This window comes from Phallusia mammillata, chromosome 3, assembly GCF_965637545.1.
Source record: "Phallusia mammillata chromosome 3, kaPhaMamm4.hap1.1, whole genome shotgun sequence".
Classification (NCBI taxonomy): Eukaryota; Metazoa; Chordata; class Ascidiacea; order Phlebobranchia; family Ascidiidae; genus Phallusia; species Phallusia mammillata.
In genome coordinates this window covers 20,465,419-20,488,132 of record NC_137254.1, presented here as the reverse complement: position 1 = coordinate 20,488,132, position 22,714 = coordinate 20,465,419, and the positions used below count along the sequence as shown (strand labels likewise).

Genomic DNA, 22,714 nt, shown 5'->3' with positions numbered 1-22,714 from the left:
TGAAGAGTTTGCGATGGAATACTAAGTATCATTTTTGCGCTTGTGAAAGAAGCTTTTCAAAAAATCTAATACTGTTTGGCCGAAAACAAAACAACATATCTTCTAATAATTGTGTTATTTATTTCTATGTTACCAACGTTACTCAAGTGTTAGGCAGGTTTGCTAATTTCCGGTAGTTGGCGTAAAGAGTGCAACTATTTAAAAAAGCAAACAGGGTTAAGATTGGGATAGAGTTAGGGACTAAATTTAACACAAAGAACTGTGTTTTAGGCTGATTTTAATGTCAATATTATTATTATTATGAAACCTCAGACCAACTTTTTTTTTTTTTTTTTTTTTTTTTCACGGGGTTCGAACCCAGGACACTCCCGGGGACGAATCCCGATCAAGGTGTTTTTTATGTCTGTATGTGGGTCAGGCGCGCCAGACCATTCGGCCAAGTTCCTGCCCCAGACCAACTTTTTTGCTCAATCAGGGAGTCGAACCGCTTGTCATACGGGTTCAGGTTTCCTGGCCTTATCAAACCCCACAAGATTTTTAACCGTGCACTGTTATTTTTGACACGCTCTATAAGTGTTATCTCGCGTATTCTTCAATGCGCTGTTTAGAAAAAAATCACAGAATATAAAACAGACTGCATTTTTTACTGGTTCAGTTCCGGTTCGGGTCCAACGCCAAACAAAATATAGGGTTCAACTCCGGTTCGGGTTTTTAGAAAATCGTAATTATCGGTTCGGGTTCGGTTCGGGTTTAATGAAATTAACCGCTCAAACCGGTTCGACTCCCTGGCTCAAATTGTATTTGAAATGTATGCGTGCGTCACTTACCGGAAATGAGCAGACCTAACCACTGTGAGTTCTTACGTTAGTAGCTCCAAGTGTTCACTTCAAAACTTATGTTTTGGTAACTCTCCTTTTATACGTTAGGCTCGTTTGTTTACTTACGGGGTTTCTTTAAAGTTTAAAGTATACAGGAATAATGCGTTTCTAAAACACTGTCGCTTTCAGACTAAAGTATGTATTATAATTTAAAATTTAAATGCGTCGACCGGGAAGACGTGACGTGTGGTGGTTCGGCCGAACCCGTATCAAACCCACCATGTAAAGCAGAGCAAAGTTTCGAGCGGAACTGTAGTTTCTGTAAGCTCGGCCAAACGCAGGCCAGATTAGAAAGTTATTCAAGTATTTATTTGGCTAAAAAATGGCGCGATGTTTACGCAGAAAAATATATTTATTTGTTCGGACTTTTGAAGTTGGTTTACGTATGTATTAAAAGGGATTTAGCGACAGAAGCGTTTTAATTGATATAAAATTTTCTTAAGGTATGGAAAAATTAAAGCAAAATGAAGGACATGTCCTTGAACAACAAATACAAATCTTTGTCTGTTTTGCTTCACTGCATTTGCAATTGATCGTCACCAAACCACCAATTTTTTTTTCATAACGGTTAAATGTGTTTCCTTTTTATTTAATGTATCCAAGTAACTTTGATAGCTCTGAACTGTCGGTATAACTAAACATTGCATTTTTTGTTAGAATGTTATCAATCCAGTAAACTCAATGTCAGAACCAAATTCCACAAGCATAGATAAAACGTTTTTTTATGTTTGTGGTTGTCTATAGAGGTTGTTCGGTCAAGCGTGACGTTTGTTACATTTTGATGCACTCGATCGATTCATGATAACAGGGGGAAATGTACAAAGTACAATTTTGAAGGAAGAAAATTAATATTCATAGGCCATTTTAATGACTTTAAAAAGCCTGGAATGTTGTGTCAATTTTAGTTTTGGAAATATTGCAACTGTGGGTCCACTTTTCTCTGGTGATTTTTACAACTAGCACAAAGGCTACAACTATCAGTGCGAAAGTGTCACTAAAAAGAAAGATTTTCTACACACCAAAGTTAAATTAGCTTATGTTGCCAAATCTGGATGGCTGTGATTGTCACAATACATGAATTTGTTTTGCATTTATAATATAGTGTGTATTGCTGAAATTTTGTGTACCAAGTATATTATTGAAGTAACACTTCAGGTTGGCCTGATTGGTACCGTAATATTTTGCCCTCTTACCAAGTGCAAACATTTATGTGTTGTTATACTTATTTCTCCCAAAAACTAGCACAATTTAATCCTGCACCCTGGTGTTTTGAAAATACTCTAACATAAAAATATCAATTGATGAAATACAAAACATGGATCAGCTTGAATCTTTAGAGTCTCATATTTTGGAATTGTATGTCAAGTTGGAATTTCCAGAAAATTACAGAAAAAAGATTTTATATCTGGCATTCTTATTGAGCAATTTGGTACGTGGCAAAAAAAGACGAGCAGTTTTTCAAAAGGAGCCAGCTTTTCAACAAGCAATAAAAAATTACACTGATGGTTTTATCTCATGGTGCCAGCCTCCTGAACCTACTTTTTGGAAGATCTATATAAACCAACGTCGAGCAGTGTTATTCAGGTCACAGCCAATCAGAAAAAAGCAAGTTTATTTGCGTGATCATTTCAGGGAACTTTACCAAACAAAACAAACTGTTAACAATGGAATCAGAACATTTGATGAAAGTCATGAAACAGAAATAAAGTTTCGCAAATTCTCCCAGCAAGGATTTGTTTTAGATCCTTTTTGTCTCCTGGGTAAGGAACACACTTTTTGTAAAACTACTTTAAGTAAAGCTTCACAAGAAAACAAAAGCAAAGCATTTACAAACCATGCAACTGTTGACCTCGCTAAAACAGATTTAAAAAGTGATTTTCATCAAATCAATACAACACATTTACACAAATCTGACAGTTCTCAGACATCAGTAATAAAAGATGAAGTTGTACACACTATTGGTAGAACAGCAGCATCATCAGCAACAGCAAAGAAAAATTTTGCTGCAAGATATGTAGAACACACTGCAGAACTGAATGCATTGCAACATTTTTTGGCCCGAATAGGTTCTGTGTACATATATTTTGTATTGTTTATTATATCAATTCCACGCCTGGTGTTTTTTGCTGCTCAAAGTTGTAGACCACAAGATCAGCAAGGTTCATTGCAACAGATGCATTATGACGAAGCACAACCAAGGGCTTTGCAGCATTTTTTTGTGGAATTCCTAGAAAACTACAAAATTGATGCACCAATTCCTGGAACAGCTGCAAAATGTAAGACTTGTTAAATCTGACAAGTCATTTGCCAACTAATGTTCTCAAAAGAAGTAATTGTCCGAGCAGACTGTTGCATACAATGTTTTTACTTGATCATAAATTTGTTGGCAAAAATTTACAGAAAAAATAAGAGATGTCATGTATTTTTGCAAATGCAGTTTGGACATGAGCCTTATTTTTCTAGCTAATCATGGTGTTTGATAGCAACCATCAACAATATAGATTTACAAAAGGTAACCTACATTAAAAAAATTTGTTCTTTTAGTTGCTCCAGTTGTATCTGATCCAAACACAGGAAATGCTGAATGTGAGTAGCAAGTGTTAAAAAAGGGTAAAGACTGGCTTAAAGCTAAAGAGACCTGGGAACAAAAAATAGCAGAACATTGTTTAGGGATCTTTATAGTTTCTATTTTTGATATTTCCATTTACAAATTGAGTGGCATTTTAGCATACTGTATTTTTGGCATGATGTATGATTTATTTGTAATGACCCAGTCATATATATATTGTTTACAATTTGTGTTTGTTTAGTAACCACAACATACTGTAGCTGATACTGCTATAAATATTCTTTTAAAGTTGGGTCAAGTTACTGCAGCCTAAATGTGCCCTACTAGAAAAATAGTATTGTTTTTGTGTTTTTATGCATGTCTTATTTAAACTTATTCCTAAACCTGTTTACGTTTTCTTGTTTATTTGTGCAGCATCCTCAAGGCGAGTGGAAGATCTCAAACGAGAAATCTACCGTCTCACAACGTTTCAGGCTTTTCCACAGTCGGTTCGCATCAACCCAAGTGAATTGGCGAGAGCCGGCTTTTTCTTTACTGGACAAGATGATGCAGTGCAGTGCTTTGCTTGCAACAACACGCTAAGCAATCTGGGGCCGCATATTGACCCCTTTAATCTCCGTTCGCACAGGTGAAGACTACAAATTTCCGTCGTAACTACCCTTTTGCGCAAGAATGATACGCGTATCTGTTAGGCCACATGTACATAAGGACGAAATCATACATCGTGCTTAAGCTAAACACACAGGCTAAATTAGCTACTGTATTAACAGTCTTGTTTTGAATTTAGGGACCAAGTGGCATAATGCTTGTATCAGTATTTGGATTTTGTTAGATAATTGTATTTTAATATTGAATAAATCACGTATATTTCCCGCTGTTAAGACTCTACGTCCATTCGTTCAAGACTCTACGTGCGTAGGCTACAGATAACACTGTGTTGTTAAAAAACATTAAATTGACAGCACAGCAGGCCACCACTAAATACAAGGAAGGAAATAGTAGTGGTGTCATGCAAAACCAACGTTTGTTTTTGGTATAACGACTGAACGAATACAGAAGCCCATACTGTGTATTAACAAATGTCGTGCGTTAACACAATACTTCGATGACGGTAGGGCCAAAGCATATCTGTCCACAATAAAAAATACATTTATCCTGTTTTTGTAGCAAAACGCAAAATTGCTGGGCATTTACTTCATAAACGTTTTTTTTTTCTTCTGCGACACATGTTGTGTATAAAGTAAAATGTAACTATTTTTCGACCAATGGGTTCAGAATGAAATAGTTGCTTAAACAACAACTTTTTGCAATTTTTTTATCCTTTGTTTTAAATGTGTTCAGGAGCACATGTGGATTCACTCGTAACACTGACAGCTGTGGAAATGTTCCCTTCAACGTTGGGGTAGGCCTACGATTTGATTTTTGCATAAATTTTGCACCGTCGACAATTAAACTCAAAATTTTGGGTTTAAAATGATCGGTAGAACGTCAGCATGGTAGATGTGTTAAAATGTGCGTTTTTAATATTTAGTATTTCTTATATTGTATATTTGTCAATCCAGATGCACAATATAGAATAGATGCTTTTGGGTAGTGGCAGTTAAGTTCCGCTTTCTATTGCTAAGTTGCTATCATAGGCTTTCCACATAGATGCCAACACTAGTTGACTCACTATGTATATTGAACCGAGCCAAGTCTCTATTGATTTGTGGTGCAACTTAGTTTAATTTTGTGCGTGACGGTCCAATAGAGTTCGTGAAACGTCATGTTCCCGTTGGAATCGAAACCCGCGTTGGTGAATATGGAACAAAATAATACTGTACAATGTACAGCATTGCAAACATTGTATGTTCGAAAACAGTGCTATAAAAAGTCATGTGAACTTTTTCACCTGCATTGAATGTTCAGGGATCCCTGTACTGTACGTATCGCCACATGTTGTATCCCTCGCATTCAGTAAATATGTTGTTCTGTAGTGGACAAAATCTGCAAAATAGGCTAATTAAAATAATTTAACAAGTAACCATGCCAGAAGCATCCAAAATTTAAATAGAGACGCATTTGAGTCATGAAGGGATGTAATGTTACGTCATTTGTTTGTTGCGTCATAATATCCCTAGGAAGCATCTCTATAAACGTCCCATTGTGTTTGTAAATGTTGTGAAAGGTCAACTGTCCGAAACTTTTTTTCAATTTATCACCAGTTAAGTTCCCGTGGTCACAACTCCATGCCCGCTCAAAGACCTGCTGCGGGGGAAATCTTGACACGTCACTCGTATCCATCGCAACCGAGCAGTTACAACCAACCCCACTCCACCCCAGCTGTCCCACCTGCCCCACCTGCCAACCTTGTGGGGTGAGAGAACGTCATGACATTTTGTTGTATTTTAGAACAATACGTTTTTACTCCTAAATTGTTGCTGAAGTTCATTTCAATTATAAATAGCCTGTGTCGGTAGGACCCATTTTGTCGTTTGTAGGTATGTGTCACAAAAAATTATTTTACTTTTTTGCAGAAGTTGTAAACTATGTAGTGGCTCCAAAATTTCACAATAACACGCTTGAAAATTTACTAACATCTCTATTGCTTGTCCCAGGGCAAACCGTTAAAAATTATCTTGCATTTTAGGCTTATGTACTAGTTCCGACATTCCGTTACAACGGCAAGACAAAATATAAATTAAAAACCTTTTGCTATTAGCTCTGTACCTGGCCTTCCAGCCTACCAAACAGCTCGACCTGTTCCCCCATCTGCATTTTCAACCGCCCGCCCCGTGGCTGCTGTCCCAGAATACGATTACCCATTGTTGCGACAAATGGCCAATATCGTTGATCCCAATCATGAGAGGCTTGTTCTTGGACTTGACCTCGGAAAAGAATCGGAGCGATTGAGAAGCTTTACAACCGCATGGAACCAAGATGCTCTTCCACCACCTTGGTTGATGGCCAAAGCCGGTTGGTTTTTCCTGGGTAATCTGGACCGCACCCAGTGCTTCAGTTGTGGCCAAGTATTGCGCAATTGGAGGAGATCCGACGATCCCCTATCTGAACATTTGCGCCATTTTCCGCATTGTCGTATGGCACAGGGAAGCGAACCAAGAAATATTCCAGACCGTGTTCAGGTAAATTATGAAGTTTTTCTGAACAATTTAACATTGCAGTGAATTAATGTAAACAGAGTAATTTGGGTTAAACTTGAGCAAGTCGTCTTGTTATCACAGGCTAAGACTGGTAGAACATGAATAAACCATTTTTTTGCTTCATCGGCTGTATGTTTTGGCGTTTTTTGCACTTTGCATTAGCTTAAGCAAAATGCTGTGACAAAAACTGTATATTACTCGAATGCAGTTGTTTCAAAACAGACACAATATCAAGTATTTGTGAATTAGGTAACACATAACCACACCAGCTTCCAAAGAAATCACAATACAGTATAACATATAGGGCGTTGTTTTTGTCAGCCCACCTGCGGGGTTCCTCAACATAAAATATACCCCGTAAATTTCATCAAACTGTAAAGACCGACACACTAAACCTTGGGCCGTATTTCAACTCATCTATGAAGCCTTACTAAGAACAAAGTAATTTTTGTAGTTGCATAAAACGTATTCAGTTTTCGCAGCTTTACTTGAAATTTTGTTCTAGGTTGAGCTACTTTTAAAGTCATCGTGTCATACAAAGAAACCCATACATTTAATGGTGAAAATAACGGCCCAAATAGACGTAAAAAGCGACATGCTTTATATTTCAAACGTTTCGGCAAATATAAAGCATGTCGCTTTTTACGTCTATTTGGGTCGTTATTTTCACCATTAAACTTATGATGAACGGATCCGTATATAGTGTTCGAAACCCATACAGTTGTTTTGAAACTATTTGCAAGCAATAAAAACAGACTTGAAATTCTTACAAACTTGCAGCAATCACTGGAACCTGTTCGACGAGTGAGGTTGACAGAGCAGGAGAAGATCGACTTGCGTGCAATGTTTCCATGTGATCGTCCGGTCAGCCCACATATGCGAACTCAACAAAGCCGAGTAGCTTCCTTTCGGAATTGGCCATACACCAGAGCAACACCTGACATGATCTCCGCGGCAGGATTTTTCTCACTTGGTACCTCAAATTTATAAACAACGCTGGAATTTTTGTGTGTGTTTAAGAAGCTAATGTCCAATAGTTTATTTTTGACCATTATTTTGTCAAGAGAAATGTTGGAACTTTACCAACGTTTTGTTGAATTCAACAGAACTTCATCAACGTTTATGTTAATTTGAACAAAATTCAATCAACGTTTTGTTTAATTCAACGAAACTTCCATCAACGTCGAGACTTTCATCAAAGTTTTGTTAGTTCAACAAACAGTGTCAAATGATGGTCAACTTGCTTTCTTAGGCGTCCGAGATCGTGTCAAGTGTTACTACTGCAACGGAGGACTTCAAAACTGGAGGAGAAATGATGATCCCTGGGAAGAGCATGCAAAGTGGTATCCCACTTGCGAATATCTCCTCCAGAATCGTGGTCCGGAATACATTCACTCTGTTGTGTCCCGCTTTCCTGATCTCGATCGTCCAGTCCCTCGTGCTTCTGGTCAAGACGTGCCACCTTCTACATCAAGGAGGTTGTTTCTTAATATTTGGATGAGTAACACATATCTGACAAAATGTGTGGTGACAACAATGGGTTGCAAAAGCCATTGCTTTACTTCAGCTTTAATTAAAATCAATGGATACACATCCGTATTTTTAATGCATTGTTAAGCTGACATTCAAGTGCCATTTCAATTCATAACCACGACTAGACTTGAATGATGGTAAAAATATTTGTTTAAAGTTAACGATTTTGTCAAAAGTATCAGGTTACAAGAAGTATTTAACACTTTTTTCGTGATTTTAAGTATCCTGCTACGTTTGCTAGCTTCAATACTTTACAGCAAAATCCCTTCTGTTTTTGAGCAAAATTTTAATGATGTAGCTACATAAGGTATAATTTCTTTCTTTCCAATGATTTTTTTACCCGGTTGAACTTCACCCACACCAAAATTCAAAACCGAATTAACCAATTAATAGTCCGCTCATTTGGTGACCCCGATTGTTTTACAGTACTGTGCAGAGCGGACCTGAGCAACTCCCCACGCCTCAGCCAAAGACCGTAGACCCTGCAGTTCAGATGCAGCAGGAAGAAAGTCTATTAGAAGAAGCGATGAGATCGGATGTGGCAACTACAGTTATAGGTAAACCGTAAAGTTAGCTAACTGGTAAAATGCGTATTTTGTTCACATAATTTTGGGTTGTTTATTTTATGATATCGGTTTCTGAAAAAAATGTAATATGCGAGATGTCTCACGAGTAGAAAACATGCGCTTTTGCCGCAAGTTTTTGAAAGCTAGTTTTATTCAAGTCACATGCGTTTGATACTTTTTAGCAACCATGTTTGTATGAGGTATTTATGTTGTTGTGATACTTTGAGTTTAAAAGGTGGGGCATTTGCGAAAACGATTGAAAGCACTTAAATACAAAGTAATTGCCTCAGCCAACCGACTTTTACCCCATGACCGAGTAGGACGTAGGTACTTTCTGGGCAAAACTATGTTCGGCCATAGGTAAATTCATTTTACCATTTCCCCATTCTCTTTCGCTTTCTGCAGAAACTACCATTCAAGTGATGGCCTTAGGTTGACCCGCTTTTGTTTGTGTTCTGACACTGCTGATCGAAAAACGAAAGTAGATTTGCCAGGTTTTTTTTCATGGCTAAACAATACAGTTGTGTGAAGGCAGTTTAACGTTTTGGGGGTCATAGTAGATTCACAATGATGTAAAATGACAATTATTAAACAAAGAATAATTCAATAACGTGGTTGTTATACAGTGGTTTTACTGAATAAACGTCGCAAAACATTATTGTTGGTGCTATAAATAATTCCCTAAAGGAATATTGCATGGGAACGGAACCTTAAATGTCTTTGTTGTATAACGCATCATTGTACAAAGGTAAACAAAAAAGGTTGTAAAATTCTGAACCCTTTGTTATGCTCAGCTAGGTCTAAGTCGGAGGAATTTTGATTGCTTAGTGCTGTCTCGTTCTGCAGTGTTCGAATTGCAAGGTTTGCACAATTGTGCTGCTTTTGCAAAGTGAACTCAGCAGGCTGCAATTCGTGCAACCAATTAGGCTGACGCAATACGGTTGAATGCAACTCTGCAAATGCTGTTGGTGCAACAATGGCATAATCGCATCGCTCAACATCGGTTCCTCCACGCCCATGCCACGCCACGTAAATTTACTGTATGGTGGAACACCTTTAGTTTTTTTTCTTCTGATTATGTTTCATCCGACCGTGTAAAATAAATGGGTACATGTGGAACCACAGAATTACAGTAAACCATTGTACCTTATAAAAATATTTGTTCTGGACCTCTGTACTATACATGAAACGTTTTCATTTCTCGTTTCGAAAATTGAAGAAAGTCTTATTTGAGATAGAAAGGACTTTCTAGTAATTGTTGATTTACGAATTGGTGTTGCAATTACTTTGCTATTAGCAGACTTTAAACCCTTTCGCTATTGTGCTTTGTAGACCTTGTTGATCGCTAGTGATGCGTTCACCAAGTCCAATGTATGAATGAATAAATTTCTTTGTGTTACATATGAATTTACAATGTCTTGTAGGAATGGGGTTCGACGAATCTGTTGTGAGAAGACTTATGCGAGAAAACATTGCTGAACACGGAGCTGCATACCAGAGTGCATCGGCCCTTCTCGACGCTGTGTTAAACATTCCAAGGTAAAAATGCTTTCTGATATCAAACAAAACGCCCGACATTATTTATAGGCCTAATATGCTATTTAGACCTTATTGGCACACTTTTTTTGTAAAATTCATTGCCTATTCTTGTTTTGTATTTGGGTCACAGAATGGTGAAGTTTATACTTCCCTTGTCGTAATCTGTTTCGTACAATCGACTTCGGCAAATCGCCTAAGCCAGGGAGATTTTGGTTAAAATTTCGGCTTTAACTTCACCTTTTGTTGAAGTTCTCCCTAAGGCTTTCAATGTAATGGTTGAACGAGATTGTTTGCAAATAGCTCGCGTTTGTACGACACACCTACTTGGACTTGTTGTTAGGTTGCACAGCGACCTGTTTTTTATTGCCTAATATGTATACTGAGACGAGGCACTCCTAAAATATTTAGCATTGCTCCAATGCTGTTTAATTTATATATTAGTATTGCAAAAACACACAACCATACCCTATAAAGGTCGTGATCCAGTTTGTGAAGCGTCTTTTAAATGCATGGCTACAATTTATGCTCCTCTGAAACATGCCTTTAAATAAACCTTTTTCAAATGACACTAGACATTATTTACACATATTTTAACAAAATACTTATATTTATCAACTGGTTGCAATAAACTTTTTGATAGAAAATACGACGAATAGTTTAATAGCAAAAAATGCCTTTTTTGTCGACATCTGATATCAAATTAAATTAATGTTTGTTATTTATTTAGTGCGCCTCTGTCGATTCATCTAATACTTATAACACCCAAGAGCTCTACCAAACCTATAACTTTACTGAGTTACAGACAAAAGGTCTTGTCATATGAAGTTTACGAATTAAATCGTTTTTTACCAGTTTAAGAGTTTGTATTTATTCCCAATATTCTTTAGTAGTTCCCAGGAGGAGGAGGAGGAGCAACCGCATGCTCCTGCGCAAGAGACAACTCCCACTCTTGCTCAGCCTTCCAGTGGGTCACGACGTGAAAGTCCAATTGATGAAGATGAGGACATTTACGCCTCGGAGGAAATGGTTCAGGACAGACCGCAAAACTCGTTTTCGCCAACATCGGGAGTTATGGAAAGTATGGAACCTGCCGAAAACCCTTACCAGGTTTGTGACTGGAATAGATACAACTTTGGTTCCACAAGGCTCTAGGTATTTCGGCAAAGCACCCTTGAGTTGTTTTAGGAGATAGTTGTCACATACTAGGGATGGGCCAAGTCTAGCCAAAACCAGTGTACTCGGTGTAGAGAATCGCTGTTTTGGATGCATGGTTTTTAGATGCCAACTTGCAAATTCATGCCCTGCTAACATACTAAATTAGTGTTCTAATGGGCATCCAAAAACAAAAATGATATTTTTTTAAATGTATTAGAGGTGGAAAAAGGTGGAATTTTTGTGCTGTATTGCCATTACCATTGGTGCTAAAATTATCACATCACTGACAAAAGCGATTGTAGAAACGTCTGCATTGAGATGGTATTCATGGCACTTTTTATTGTCCAAATACAATTACTTTTATTGAAAACCGAGTACCTATATAATTTGTTTTGAATCAATCATTCATATGAATTGTTCGCTGCACTGAAATTAAATTGATTAGTAAGGAACGCCCACCACACGCCAGTCTGTTGCGCAACGGTAAACCACCAAGTAATTATGTGGTGAACAACCTTGTGTGGCAGAACCGTTGTGGCCTTGAGTGCTTGCATAGTGTCAGTACAATCCAGTTCTTAAATGTAAATCAAATCCAGTTCTTAAATGCAAAACAAAGTAAATTTGGTTGACGGGTGTTTCTTGACTCGGTATTACATGAAGAAACACTACACCTAGACATTAAATGGTTAGATCAAACACTACCAGTAGGGTTATATATGGTGAATATGATGTAATACTGACATTTCAACAATCCTTGTTGTTTGCATTGATGATATTGACATATCTGTGTTACAACATATTTGCTAACTACAAGGTCAGTGGCTGTTTTGTTTGAATCAAGCTTTATTAATATTTGTTGTTGCCTTGGAAATCTTTGTTTTCCTTGACTGTACATATAATAGCCTTGTTTTTATATGCTTTTGATACATATTTACTTTGAAACCAACAAACAGTGGACAATATTAAACCTGTTTAGTCAAATAAAGCCGCACGTGCGAAACCCTAAATTTAATTCTGCTTTTCAAATCCACACAATAAAGTGATTGTTAAAAGGGTGAAGCAGCATAAACCCCATAACACTTCAAGCAATATAGATTCTTATAAAATTAATTTATTATCCTGTAGCCTTAGAATATTGTTTCTAACTTTTTTCACCAGATGAATTTAAAATACTTCTGATTACTGATCACATTTTACCGTTTTCTGTGGACATCTGGCGTTTTTCGCCCAAAATCTCAAATGTTTCCAAAATTAGTGTGCTTTGTTAAAACTTGCCCAGGGGCAAGGCCAGGGCCAGGTGTTAATATTTACCTTTTTTAAAACATACGACATTGCAAGATAAATGTTTACATTCTTGTCAAGGACCCATCGAGATACAGCAGTGCTTTGTTTGGAAATTCATTCAGTGCGACTAACTCTGCCCTGCTTCCCCCTTTAGCGCCCCGAGGTGGTGGATTACTGCATGAAAGAGTTCATTCTGGCCCAGTTCGGGTAAGCTAATTGATTTTACTGAGTTTTACTGATTTTATATCAATCATCCTAACCAGCAGAACATAACAATTATACCTTTAAACGCGTTTGATTTAAACATTCCTTAAAGTCTGAAACGAACAGATGATTGATTGGTAAGTTTGTTTGGGGTAACAGGCAAAAAAGCCGTGCCTCGAATAATTCTGTTCTGTGCCACTGGGCACATTTTAAATCTCTTGAAGTACTTGTCCAGAAAGTTCGGTCCGTTCTTATGTTTAAATGCGATTTGTGCTTGACCAGCAATCGCATCCAAGTATTCCAACTTCGAGTCGTGCAAATTCGCTCCCAGTACCCAGTGCACAAGCAAGGTTGCCACAGAACGAGGATCATTTGAAGCAAAGACTGCAACAGCTGCAGGATGAAAAGTTGTGCAAGGTAAGTTCACGTTTTCCACTGGAATATTTTCCGTTGTTTCTTACACCAAGTGATTTTCAAGCCTCGGTGGCTTAGCAGTTTGGCGTATAGCTTTTGTAGGTCAATAATTAAAGTGAATCTTATTGTGAGCCAAAAAAATATGAAAATAAAATATTTGAACTATTTAAACTGCCAAAAGTCTACTTAGGTATGCAGAAAGCTTAAACGCAATAACCAAATGTATAAGAGATGTATACCAAATGTATAAGGCCAGAAACAATAACTTAATCATCCAAATCCATTGTGCCGCTACTTGTCATGCGCTTACAGCTTGATGTAGATTGTAGGAAATCATTTCTGGACATTGAACCGGGGTAAACCATCTGACTATAAATTATGCCACGTTTCTTGGTTCTAGTTTTTTGGCAGTTTAGTTTTTTTCTTAGGTACACTATTCACGGTTTTGAATAATCTGAGCAAAAAAATCAGAGCCAATATATTTGTGTAGAGCATAACAACGTTTCGACAAGTACTATTGTCATCGTCAGGTTTTTTCTGTTTGGAAACAAATTGCAGTATACGTGTATAATTCCCTCCTGTTTTTGCTTTGAAGGTTTGTTTGGACCGCACTGCAGATGTTGTGTTCATTCCGTGTGGACACATTTGCTGTTGTTTGGAATGTACTAGGGCTTTGCGAGCATGTCCCATATGTCGAGTGCGCATTGAGAAGGCGGTAAAAACGTACACAAGTTAAGTCAGCTGAGAATGATAAATGCTTTCCAAGTAACAGAATCAGTCAATGAATTACTTGATATATATATATTTCGCCTAACTGGCATCGTCAGTTCCTTATTCAAATAAAATATTTATTGTCGTAAATAGTGATTGTCAATTACCATGCTGCCTGTTGGAGGCTCTGATATTGCTCAGTATAATTACAAGTTAAGTTATGACGGTTTTTGATGCGGTTGGTTGTTTATGTCATGAATACAACATTACAATTTGCTGCACCCTGCTTTATTATACCTGTACTAATAGCGATGTTTCGCACAATAGTTTTACTTTATCTGTTTAAAACTTCGGTTGATTTTTTGCGCATGTAAAAAAGCATTGCCAGATTTTGACCCATTGTAAACTTTTAACACAAAAATACGTTTTTCGCGGTAAATCAGAAATTTTGTGTTCTATTCAACAAAAAATTTTTTCGTTGTTTTTGTTTCTAAAAGATTTATCTTCATTTTTAAAAATTCTTTTCTTTTTGTTGTTGTTGAATATTATCAAGAGTTCTATATCAAAGGCCGAAATATACGTTTTTCGCCCGTGTGGTTTACTGACTTGTAGTGCAAAGTTGTGCAGACGTTTCGTAAATGTTGCAAGGGTATATTTGTGAACAATAAATACGGTAGAAAGGTTTTAAAAATGAAAATAAAATACGATAAATATTATTTTTTTCATAAATCTGGTCCGCTTCTTCTCATTGACTTTGCGATGCCAGCAAACGATCTAAGAATTTTAGCTTCCACAACTTTGCTGCCATCTTTTCTGCGGTGTTCTAACGTCGTTTTTCCCGCCGGTAGTCTTTCTGCTGTTCTGAGCCCTCCTCGTCGCTTCACGCGCTCGATGTTGCGAAGAACGGCGTCAATTTTTCCTAAATGCACGATAATGCGGGTATATAAAAAAGATACCATTATTTGTTTACATTTAAACCATAACAGAGTGCTCCAAAACTTATACGTTATAAGAACTTCGGCTGTAGAGTCTGGGGCATTTAATCACGTAGGCTTACAGTTGTGGTACCCAACTTTTTAAACAAGCGGTGCAACAACAAACTAACTTTCGTTCCGTGGTAGACTTCGCAGCCCATCGTTACAAAAGTTGAAAGTTAATTTATCGTGGTGGGTGAGATTGCTTGGGGAAAAGAGCTTTTAAACTTCGTAATGCACACTAGTAGATACGGCTTTCACTATAAAATAGCCAATATTTCGCGACATACTTGGAAGTCCATTTGGCACGCAGTTTTAGAATCACATACACAGATAAATTTAGGTATTATAAACATTGTCGACCCGAAGTTATAATGTGCTTGTCATTGTCTAATATTGAGACATATAGAGATAATGTTCCCCCGCAAACCTTCCGTGTTTCGAAAACACTATCTTCATGGTTTTGCTTGTAATTATACTTCTGCTTGTGCTTTTTAATTCGTGTGTCGGTGCATATTTTAATGGTGTGACAATGATAGTGCAAAAACCACTACGTATAATTTGGGATATTTAGTCACATAATTTTACTTTGTTTCAAAAATCAATCCATAAATAGGATCAAATGTTGATTGAATCCATCTGTCAAAAGCGCAGGTGTTTTGTATTATTTTTTACTCACTAGTCAGATCGTGAGGTGTATTTGATATCAGAGGAACTGCTTCTTTAATAATTCCCCCTTCGGTTCCTAAAACACACAGCAGTGAAGATAGTCGACTTGCTAGAACAGAGTAGCAGGGCCTACTGTATCTAAATGACCGGGAAAACAAAAATCATATTCCGGCTTTAACGTTGCAACATAAAACGCACACAGCATTGCCGATAAAAACGTTCAACTTGTTAGTCATGTACCCCTTGGTGTAGTACAGGGGTTCCCAAACTTTTTTGGTCTGTGGTCCAAATATCTATTTAATAGCGATTTGTGGCTCACCACGTGCTGTAAATTTGAGCACAAACAATTTTGAAAAACTAACTCGAAAACGGTCGAAATGTTTTTTTCAAATTTGTTTTTAATGAGATAGCCTACATGCTCCTGAAATTTGGCTACAGGGTTCGGAATTCTTTGCAAATATTATGTTTTTCAATACAAAGCGCATAATATCTCCAGTATAACAAAGCAGTAGAATCTGTTCAAATGGCTCTGTGGCCCATTGAAAATGTCTTGTTGGCCTAGTACTGGGCCATGGCCCACAGTTTGGGAACCACTGGTGTAGTAAATAGGCCCAAAGCTATGGACTGGCAGAACAGTAATGATACAAAAAATGAACAAGTAAACATTATGGTGTGTAAAATTACGTTTAACTTGACAAAACATGTAGGCTCCTCTGTCGTGTACATAGTTTCGAACTTTGTGTGATGACTCCCGGTTGCACAACTCAGCAGGCATTCCTCCTTCATCAACCAAGTCCAGACATGCTATGAAACAGCAAGTTTTCAATTATTTAAATGTGTAACGCATACACGTACAAAAAACAGACTTTTTCGGATCTTGTGTCTAAACATAAATCAGTATACTTAAAATTGTTTCAATGTTAAAATACGTTCCACTAACTCGCTAGATTCTTTAGACGCTCTTTTTTGGGTGATGGAGTTCTTCGCAATACTGGAGGAACTAAACAGACATTTTCGCCCAAAGCGCCACCTTCGGCAACGTATTTTTCTCTAAAATGAAGTTAGATTCAGAAAGAGTAAAAAAAAAAACATTTGACAGCCATTTAAATAGTACAAAGCACTCCATTGAAAATTTCATGCTGAAACAAGGACTTTGGAGTTGATGTCCCGCTATGTTTATAATGGGTCCCTGTCCTGAAGAGGGCATATTTTTCCTCCGTTTCTGTTTCAGTTAACGCTGGTTTGTTACATGCGTGTGGTCAAGAAAGAGTGCTTCGAACTGATTCAAATCTACACGCATGTTAGTTAGTTATCCAAAGTAATTACTTGCAAAGTTTGACCCCGGATAAACCAGCGGTTCACTCAGAGCCTGCCAAAATGTGAAACCATTAAAACGGTGGACTGAATAAAGTTGGGGTTTCATACTTTCTGATTGGTACATTGTTAAGTATTTTAAATCGTTTTGTGACTTTTATTTGGTTCACTCATTTTCACTTCGTTAGCCCCCATATATTTGATTTTAGGTTTTCATGGTCCTCAGAACTGAAGATCAGAACTGCAAGCCCTATTGTGCTGAAATTTTAAACAACTGCTGTAGTAGGTTCCTAGTTGTTTACAATTTTAGCCAGATCTGACCATTGGTTACTATCCCGGCCCATAAAATGAGCACACTGGACAGTCAGAAGTCTCTATTTTTATTTTCTCGTTTACAAGTGTGGCGCTTTAATGCAAAGCGGGTGGTCATGGTAGCTTGGTCATCGTACGACGCAAAGTCATTGAATGTCAACTAGTAGGTTTCGCAGAACACAGTTACAAACGATTTTTTTTACAACGTAGCTTCTTTGTTTTGACAAATAAACTACAGAAACAATACTAGAATCATGTAAAAATTAGCAACACAAAGGACTGTGTGCTACTGAAAGTCGTGTTAAAAGATCACTAAATGGTCGTTCTGAAGCCGCATGTCGAAGATCGTTTTAATTTGTCACTGTTTGTAAAATATCGTTTTAATTTGTCACTGTTTGTAATACTGTCTAGGTCAGTGGTCTTCAACCTGTGGGTCGCGACCCCAAGTGGGGTCGCCTAAACTTTTTCTGGGGTCGCTATAAATTCAATTTATTGGCGTTTAAAGTTATTACCCCAAAAAATGAGACGTTTTTGTTCTAGTTCGCAACCTTTGCTCATCTAACCCATTGTTACGCCATAGAGCCCCATTAATGACATATTGTGTCCAAAATAATACAGCGGGTACAGGGAAATATACATGAATTTACTGATTTCTGCAAACTGGTGAGCTTTAAAGCGAATTAGACTGGTCAAATTAAATAAAACGTTTGGGTTCTAACATTTGAGCGTAATAACGCACGCTGAATGCAAATAGTCAAAGTATACTGGAAAATTGAGCGGTCATATTTACATAAAAATAGTTTCAGTTTCTGCATTACTACAAGCATTTTTCTCCCTATCGGAAAAAATGGGGTCGCATGTAAATGTTGATTTAATTTTCTTTTAAATTGGGGTCGCCTTTAAAAAAGGTTGAAGACCACTGTTCTAGGTTGTCTTGGAAAAGTCTTGACTGTTTTAAAACTGGACAGCAATCAATTATATTCAAAGCAGGAGATTAATATCTCATGTCATGAGATGGGTCATTTTTTCCGTCCGTTTTCACTAAAGTTTGGGTTGATGCTTTCTACTAATTTGTCACTAAGAATCTAACAATAATCGCGCCTTTTTACAGTAACCAATTTTGCTAAAACAGGTGTGTTGGGACACATTCGTTTTTGCTGGAAAAATATTCATGTTAGTGGGTCAAATGGTATGTATAGGAAATCTAGCAACTATTTTAGTTTAATATTGGGTTACTATTGCTTTGTGTCGTTACTCTGAAGTTAAGGTAAACTTTCTGACGTAAATTCTTACCAAAAAGTCGCATCGATGTTGGTAATGGGCAAGGGTGCACAACCTTTTGCTATGACGACCGCATTGTGGATCCTTATTTTGCCAACGGCCACTAAGTCTTTTTACGGGGTTCGAACCCATGACGCTCCCGGGGACGAATCCCAATTCGGCCAAGTTCCTACAAATTGAGCTCAACTGTCAGTCTTAACTGATATTATGGCCCCCCAGGTGCCTGTTTTTTTGCCTTGTTTGTCAATAATAGACGAAAAAGTGCGACGCATATAGCTATTGGGCTGACATAATTCTTTTCAGTGCCTCAAACTCTACCAGTTTTGAAATCAAAATATCTCACATTAAAGTTTTATTGACGTCACGGCCACCAGTACATGTATTTTCGTGTACGTATGCATGTCCTTATAAATTTGTCTTCGCGCCCACAGGTTGTGCATCCCTAGTAATAAAGTTTTATATTCTTTATTGTTACAATTAATTTTTGGTACATTAAACTACACTGGTTGTAACAACCAAAGTCTACTCTACACAAACACATGTTTCCAAATCTATTGTTACTCGATACGGCATCATGGACGCCATTTGTTTTCCAAAATAACAGCGGGTGTAGGTAAAAACACATAAATTGTCTGATTTTTGCAAACGTGATCTTTTTGCCGAAATTTAAGCTTACCGGTATGTGTTTTTTCCTATACCCGCTGTATCATTTTAGACACAAAATGGCCCATAGCCTTTTTCGTGTAACAAGGGGTTTGACAACTTGTGTTTTATTTCAGTCTTATCTGTTCTTGACCTAGATACATTTAGCATGATGACAAAACTATAACAGTACACTAACTAAACTTACTTGAGAAAAAGCAGCAAATGTTGTATTGCACAATCGGTATTGACGAGTGTTTCCTTACCTGCAACAAAAATTGATATAGCTGCGGTAAATTATGTTTAACCATATTTTAGTGCATCTGAAGTGACACAAAAACACACCTATCCTTAAAATGTCAAAAACTTACCCCCGTATTTCACTTTAATAAAGGTTGCCTCATAACGATGAGACTCATCTTGCAGCAAATCTGTATTTGAATCTTTCCAGCTTTTTCTCACTCTTTCCAGTGATTGCATTTTGCAACTATTCTTTTTTAAGCTGCTGATTAATCTACTATGTCTCAGGTAAAGTCTACACAAAATGTTTTTCTGTATACTTTGGTCTCAGGCAGCTGGTGTTTAAAAAACAAACATCACTGTGACGTAACAACCTATGATATGAAAGGCCGTTTCCAACAGTTAGCAGAGGTGGCCGACCTATGCATATGGGCCAAACATGGATCATTACATGATTAGAAGTGGCCCATTGCATTCTTGCACTTTTTAAGGGGTCGCGAAGAACCATCTGAACAAAAAAACTCAAAAACAACTTTTATGTCTCATTTGATGTCAGTTTCACTTAGCTGTTTCTTTAGACGCACTTTACAAACTGCCTTCAAACTAAAATAATGCTTTCTCTGCTTGCTAGTATAGTATTGCAATAGTTTGATAAATAAACATTTTTTCGCAGCTGTGTTTAACTTTTTGGTTTGTTTATTTCTTAAAATAATGTCACTGTGAAGTAAAAGAGAAATGATTCAATCGGAACAAATTAACAATAAACTTGACTACGTTTACTATTAACTACATGAAAAGAACCAACAGTCGTTCTTCCCAGAGCAATATTCCCAATATTATGGGTATTTGCTTTTTTGTTTCTCGTTGCGTTTTATCTGTGTTAATTTTTTATATTATCTGCAGGTTTTAAGATGGTAATTTTGGTTTAATTCACATTACTATTACTGCTCCAAATATCAACAACAAACATCAACCGATAGTGGTATCTCACAATCAATATCGCTACAGTCTATCTAAGAATTGTTTATTCTCAGTAACATTACTTTGTACGTTATTCTGTCCATATTTGTTGTTTTTAAAGTGTTTTAAGAGATAGAAGTTGCTATACGTGTGTAAATGTAAATGCTCCTAATATAATTACATCTGTATTTCTTACATGTGTACTGTGATTGCCTGGGAAATCGGAGAACAAGAATCATTGTACAACTTTATTATGTTGAGGTTAATAAACAAAAGTGTAAACTGTATTGAAAGACGGTGTTTTAAAATTAATAAATACTGTCAAGGGTTTGTACACTTGAGTCGCGTATCAGATGTTAAGAAGCAACGTTTAGTGACACTCGGTATGAAATTCTACTTAAAAAGCTGGACAAAGTCTAAGGATGAAACAAAATGCAAAAGGGTTACGAGTACAGAAAACTATGTACATTTAAATCGACCAGACTGCTAGAAGTTGGAGCCATACATATAAGTATTGTTCGAAACCGGCCCGAGTGCTTTTAATTTTTTAAAACAAACCTTTAGACCCAATTGTTTTTGAAAATGCGGCACAAATAAGGCGAAGTGTAAAATCAGGCCGAAATCAAACATGTTTTTTTCAAATCATAAGCTACCTGCGTTGTTTTCAATTGGTGGTTCATACAGTACGTTTTGAAAAAAAATAGCTAATCATCAAAAGCAACAATAAACGCATAGATAGTCCTAACACAAAATTCAAATGAAACAAGAGTATGCGATTCTTAGAACAGGTAAATTTAGTCCTGATCGACGAATTTAAAACTTTAATAATTGAATATAGATATCCTGTTTGTGACATCCATTTCAAAGTATTATTTCCGTTTTAAACTTTTGCGTGCGCTGAACTTAAGGTCGTACTATAACGCAGTTAAGGAGGGTGGTGCAAGAAAGTTCTTTTGGTTAAGAAGCATTTTGCTAAACTCGCTGTCTTTGTTAGACAAAAGTCGACAAGGTTGGTCAAACTTAACGATGCGCCCCATCTTTAACACCTAAACATGGATTAAACAACAATTGAACAACAATTTTATTTAAAAAAATAAACTTACCATTACACGCGCTAGAAGAACCGGTGTGTTGTAACAACACGCCAATTTTGAAGCCGTATACAGCACACTCCACGTTCAAAAATTGCAAACATGGATTGGTTTGTTTCTGGTTATGGCCGGTACTAAAGATGTTTTTTAATAGAATTACAACATTTTGATTACTGTTTTTGCATACCTTTTTGATAGCATTCCAAATTTCTTCATCTTTGTAAAACGAAAATGGGTCAAGATTGTTTCTCAGAGTTCCCGCTAACAACATGGGATCCTAAAAGCAAAGAAAGTAACGCCATGAACATTTAATGTGTTACCTATTTTAACTAAGAATTACGACCATTGCACCTGTGAGATAAAAGAAATGGTTAACATCAATCAACAACTTTCCACTGCTTAATTCATTCAGGTGAAACAAACAGAAAAGTAAAGAACTTTTTCCAGCTCCAGTTCGTCCGACAATTTCAACCAACAAAACCACGGCAGATAACCCTATAGCTGTAAAATTGCGACACGGTTAAACGTGCAATTTTTGAATTAGGTCCAAACTTAACTCATTCAAAACTCTTATAAATCGATTCGAAAGTCCGGTTAGACTGAAAACCCTTACACTAAACTTTGCAGAAACTTCAAATAGTATGGTTATAATAGTATGGGTTCTTTCAAAAGAATGTGTTAAGTTGGCACCTATGGGGTAACATTTTGCACCACTTGACCTTTTCATTGGCAGAAATTTGAGCTGATATGTCATGTAGCACCAGTTGTCCTTCATCAAAATGAGCAAAACTGATATTTTCGAACGTTATTTTTTCGTACTTCGGCCACGTTTTCGGTGTTTGTGGGTGCCTCGGGAGGAATATTGCTCGATTCGTCTAACTGACGTCATCAAACATTTAGAAAACACAGTCTTATTAAAATACACTTTCACGACTCAATGTCACAAGTTGGTTGTAATCTTTGCCATTCTATCCACACCAAGCCAAGCTGTGCCATATTGGCACCTTGTGCAAAAACTAGCCGTTAAGAGCCAGCTGTTTTCAACATATTACTTATCAATGCATATTTTAAATGCAAATGATTTTGAAATGCGTTTATTTAGAATTCGTTAATTTTTAAAAAATGTTGGAAAGTAGAAACATAAATGAATTTTGTTCTAAATGTGTAGCTACCTGAACTTCAATGGCCACTTTCAAACACCACTGAAAAGCCACTTCAATTTGCAAAACATACACAAT

General features: G+C 37.0%; 2 protein-coding genes across 4 annotated transcripts; one reads left to right on the top strand and one right to left on the bottom strand.

Moving 5' to 3' along the window:
• Positions 1-1,420: 1,420 nt before the first annotated feature.
• On the top strand, positions 1,421-20,672 carry LOC145218287 (baculoviral IAP repeat-containing protein 3-like). 3 transcript variants are annotated; one of them, XM_080085696.1, is made up of 14 exons: positions 1,421-3,154; positions 3,423-3,464; positions 3,862-4,075; positions 4,789-4,849; positions 5,652-5,803; positions 6,149-6,569; positions 7,368-7,560; positions 7,840-8,065; positions 8,547-8,677; positions 10,111-10,225; positions 11,113-11,332; positions 12,743-12,871; positions 13,151-13,285; positions 19,580-20,672. In XM_080085696.1, exons 1-14 carry the CDS (start codon positions 2,194-2,196, stop codon positions 19,589-19,591), a joined length of 3,012 nt encoding a protein of 1,003 aa, XP_079941822.1. In that variant the 5' UTR covers positions 1,421-2,193; the 3' UTR covers positions 19,592-20,672. The 3 variants fall into 3 exon arrangements, with proteins under 3 accessions (XP_079941822.1, XP_079941821.1, XP_079941820.1); XM_080085695.1 differs by lacking the exon at positions 19,580-20,672 and adding an exon at positions 13,878-14,598 and having other exon boundaries at positions 11,116-11,332; XM_080085694.1 differs by lacking the exon at positions 19,580-20,672 and adding an exon at positions 13,878-14,598 and having other exon boundaries at positions 1,422-3,154.
• On the bottom strand, positions 14,635-21,969 carry LOC145218288 (uncharacterized). Its single transcript, XM_080085697.1, has 7 exons — positions 21,828-21,969; positions 21,489-21,753; positions 19,394-19,451; positions 16,577-16,686; positions 16,321-16,440; positions 15,647-15,712; positions 14,635-14,912 (listed from the first exon to the last, which is right to left on the bottom strand). The coding sequence occupies exons 1-7, from the start codon at positions 21,852-21,854 to the stop codon at positions 14,716-14,718; spliced, it is 843 nt and encodes a 280-aa protein (XP_079941823.1). The 5' UTR covers positions 21,855-21,969; the 3' UTR covers positions 14,635-14,715.
• Between the last annotated feature and the right edge of the window lie 745 nt (positions 21,970-22,714).

Coding starts and splice junctions, on each gene's coding strand:
- LOC145218287 (XM_080085694.1), top strand. CDS start 2,194: ATGGATCAGCTTGAATCTTTAGAGTCTCATATTTTGGAATTGTATGTC. Junction 6,570..7,367: donor ATATTCCAGACCGTGTTCAG/GTAAATTATGAA, acceptor ACAAACTTGCAG/CAATCACTGGAACCTGTTCG. Junction 12,872..13,150: donor TTCATTCTGGCCCAGTTCGG/GTAAGCTAATTG, acceptor GTGCTTGACCAG/CAATCGCATCCAAGTATTCC.
- LOC145218288 (XM_080085697.1), bottom strand. CDS start 21,854: ATGTTAACCATTTCTTTTATCTCACAG. Junction 21,754..21,827: donor CCATTTCTTTTATCTCACAG/GTGCAATGGTCG, acceptor CTTTGCTTTTAG/GATCCCATGTTGTTAGCGGG. Junction 15,713..16,320: donor CATGTTTTGTCAAGTTAAAC/GTAATTTTACAC, acceptor TGTGTGTTTTAG/GAACCGAAGGGGGAATTATT.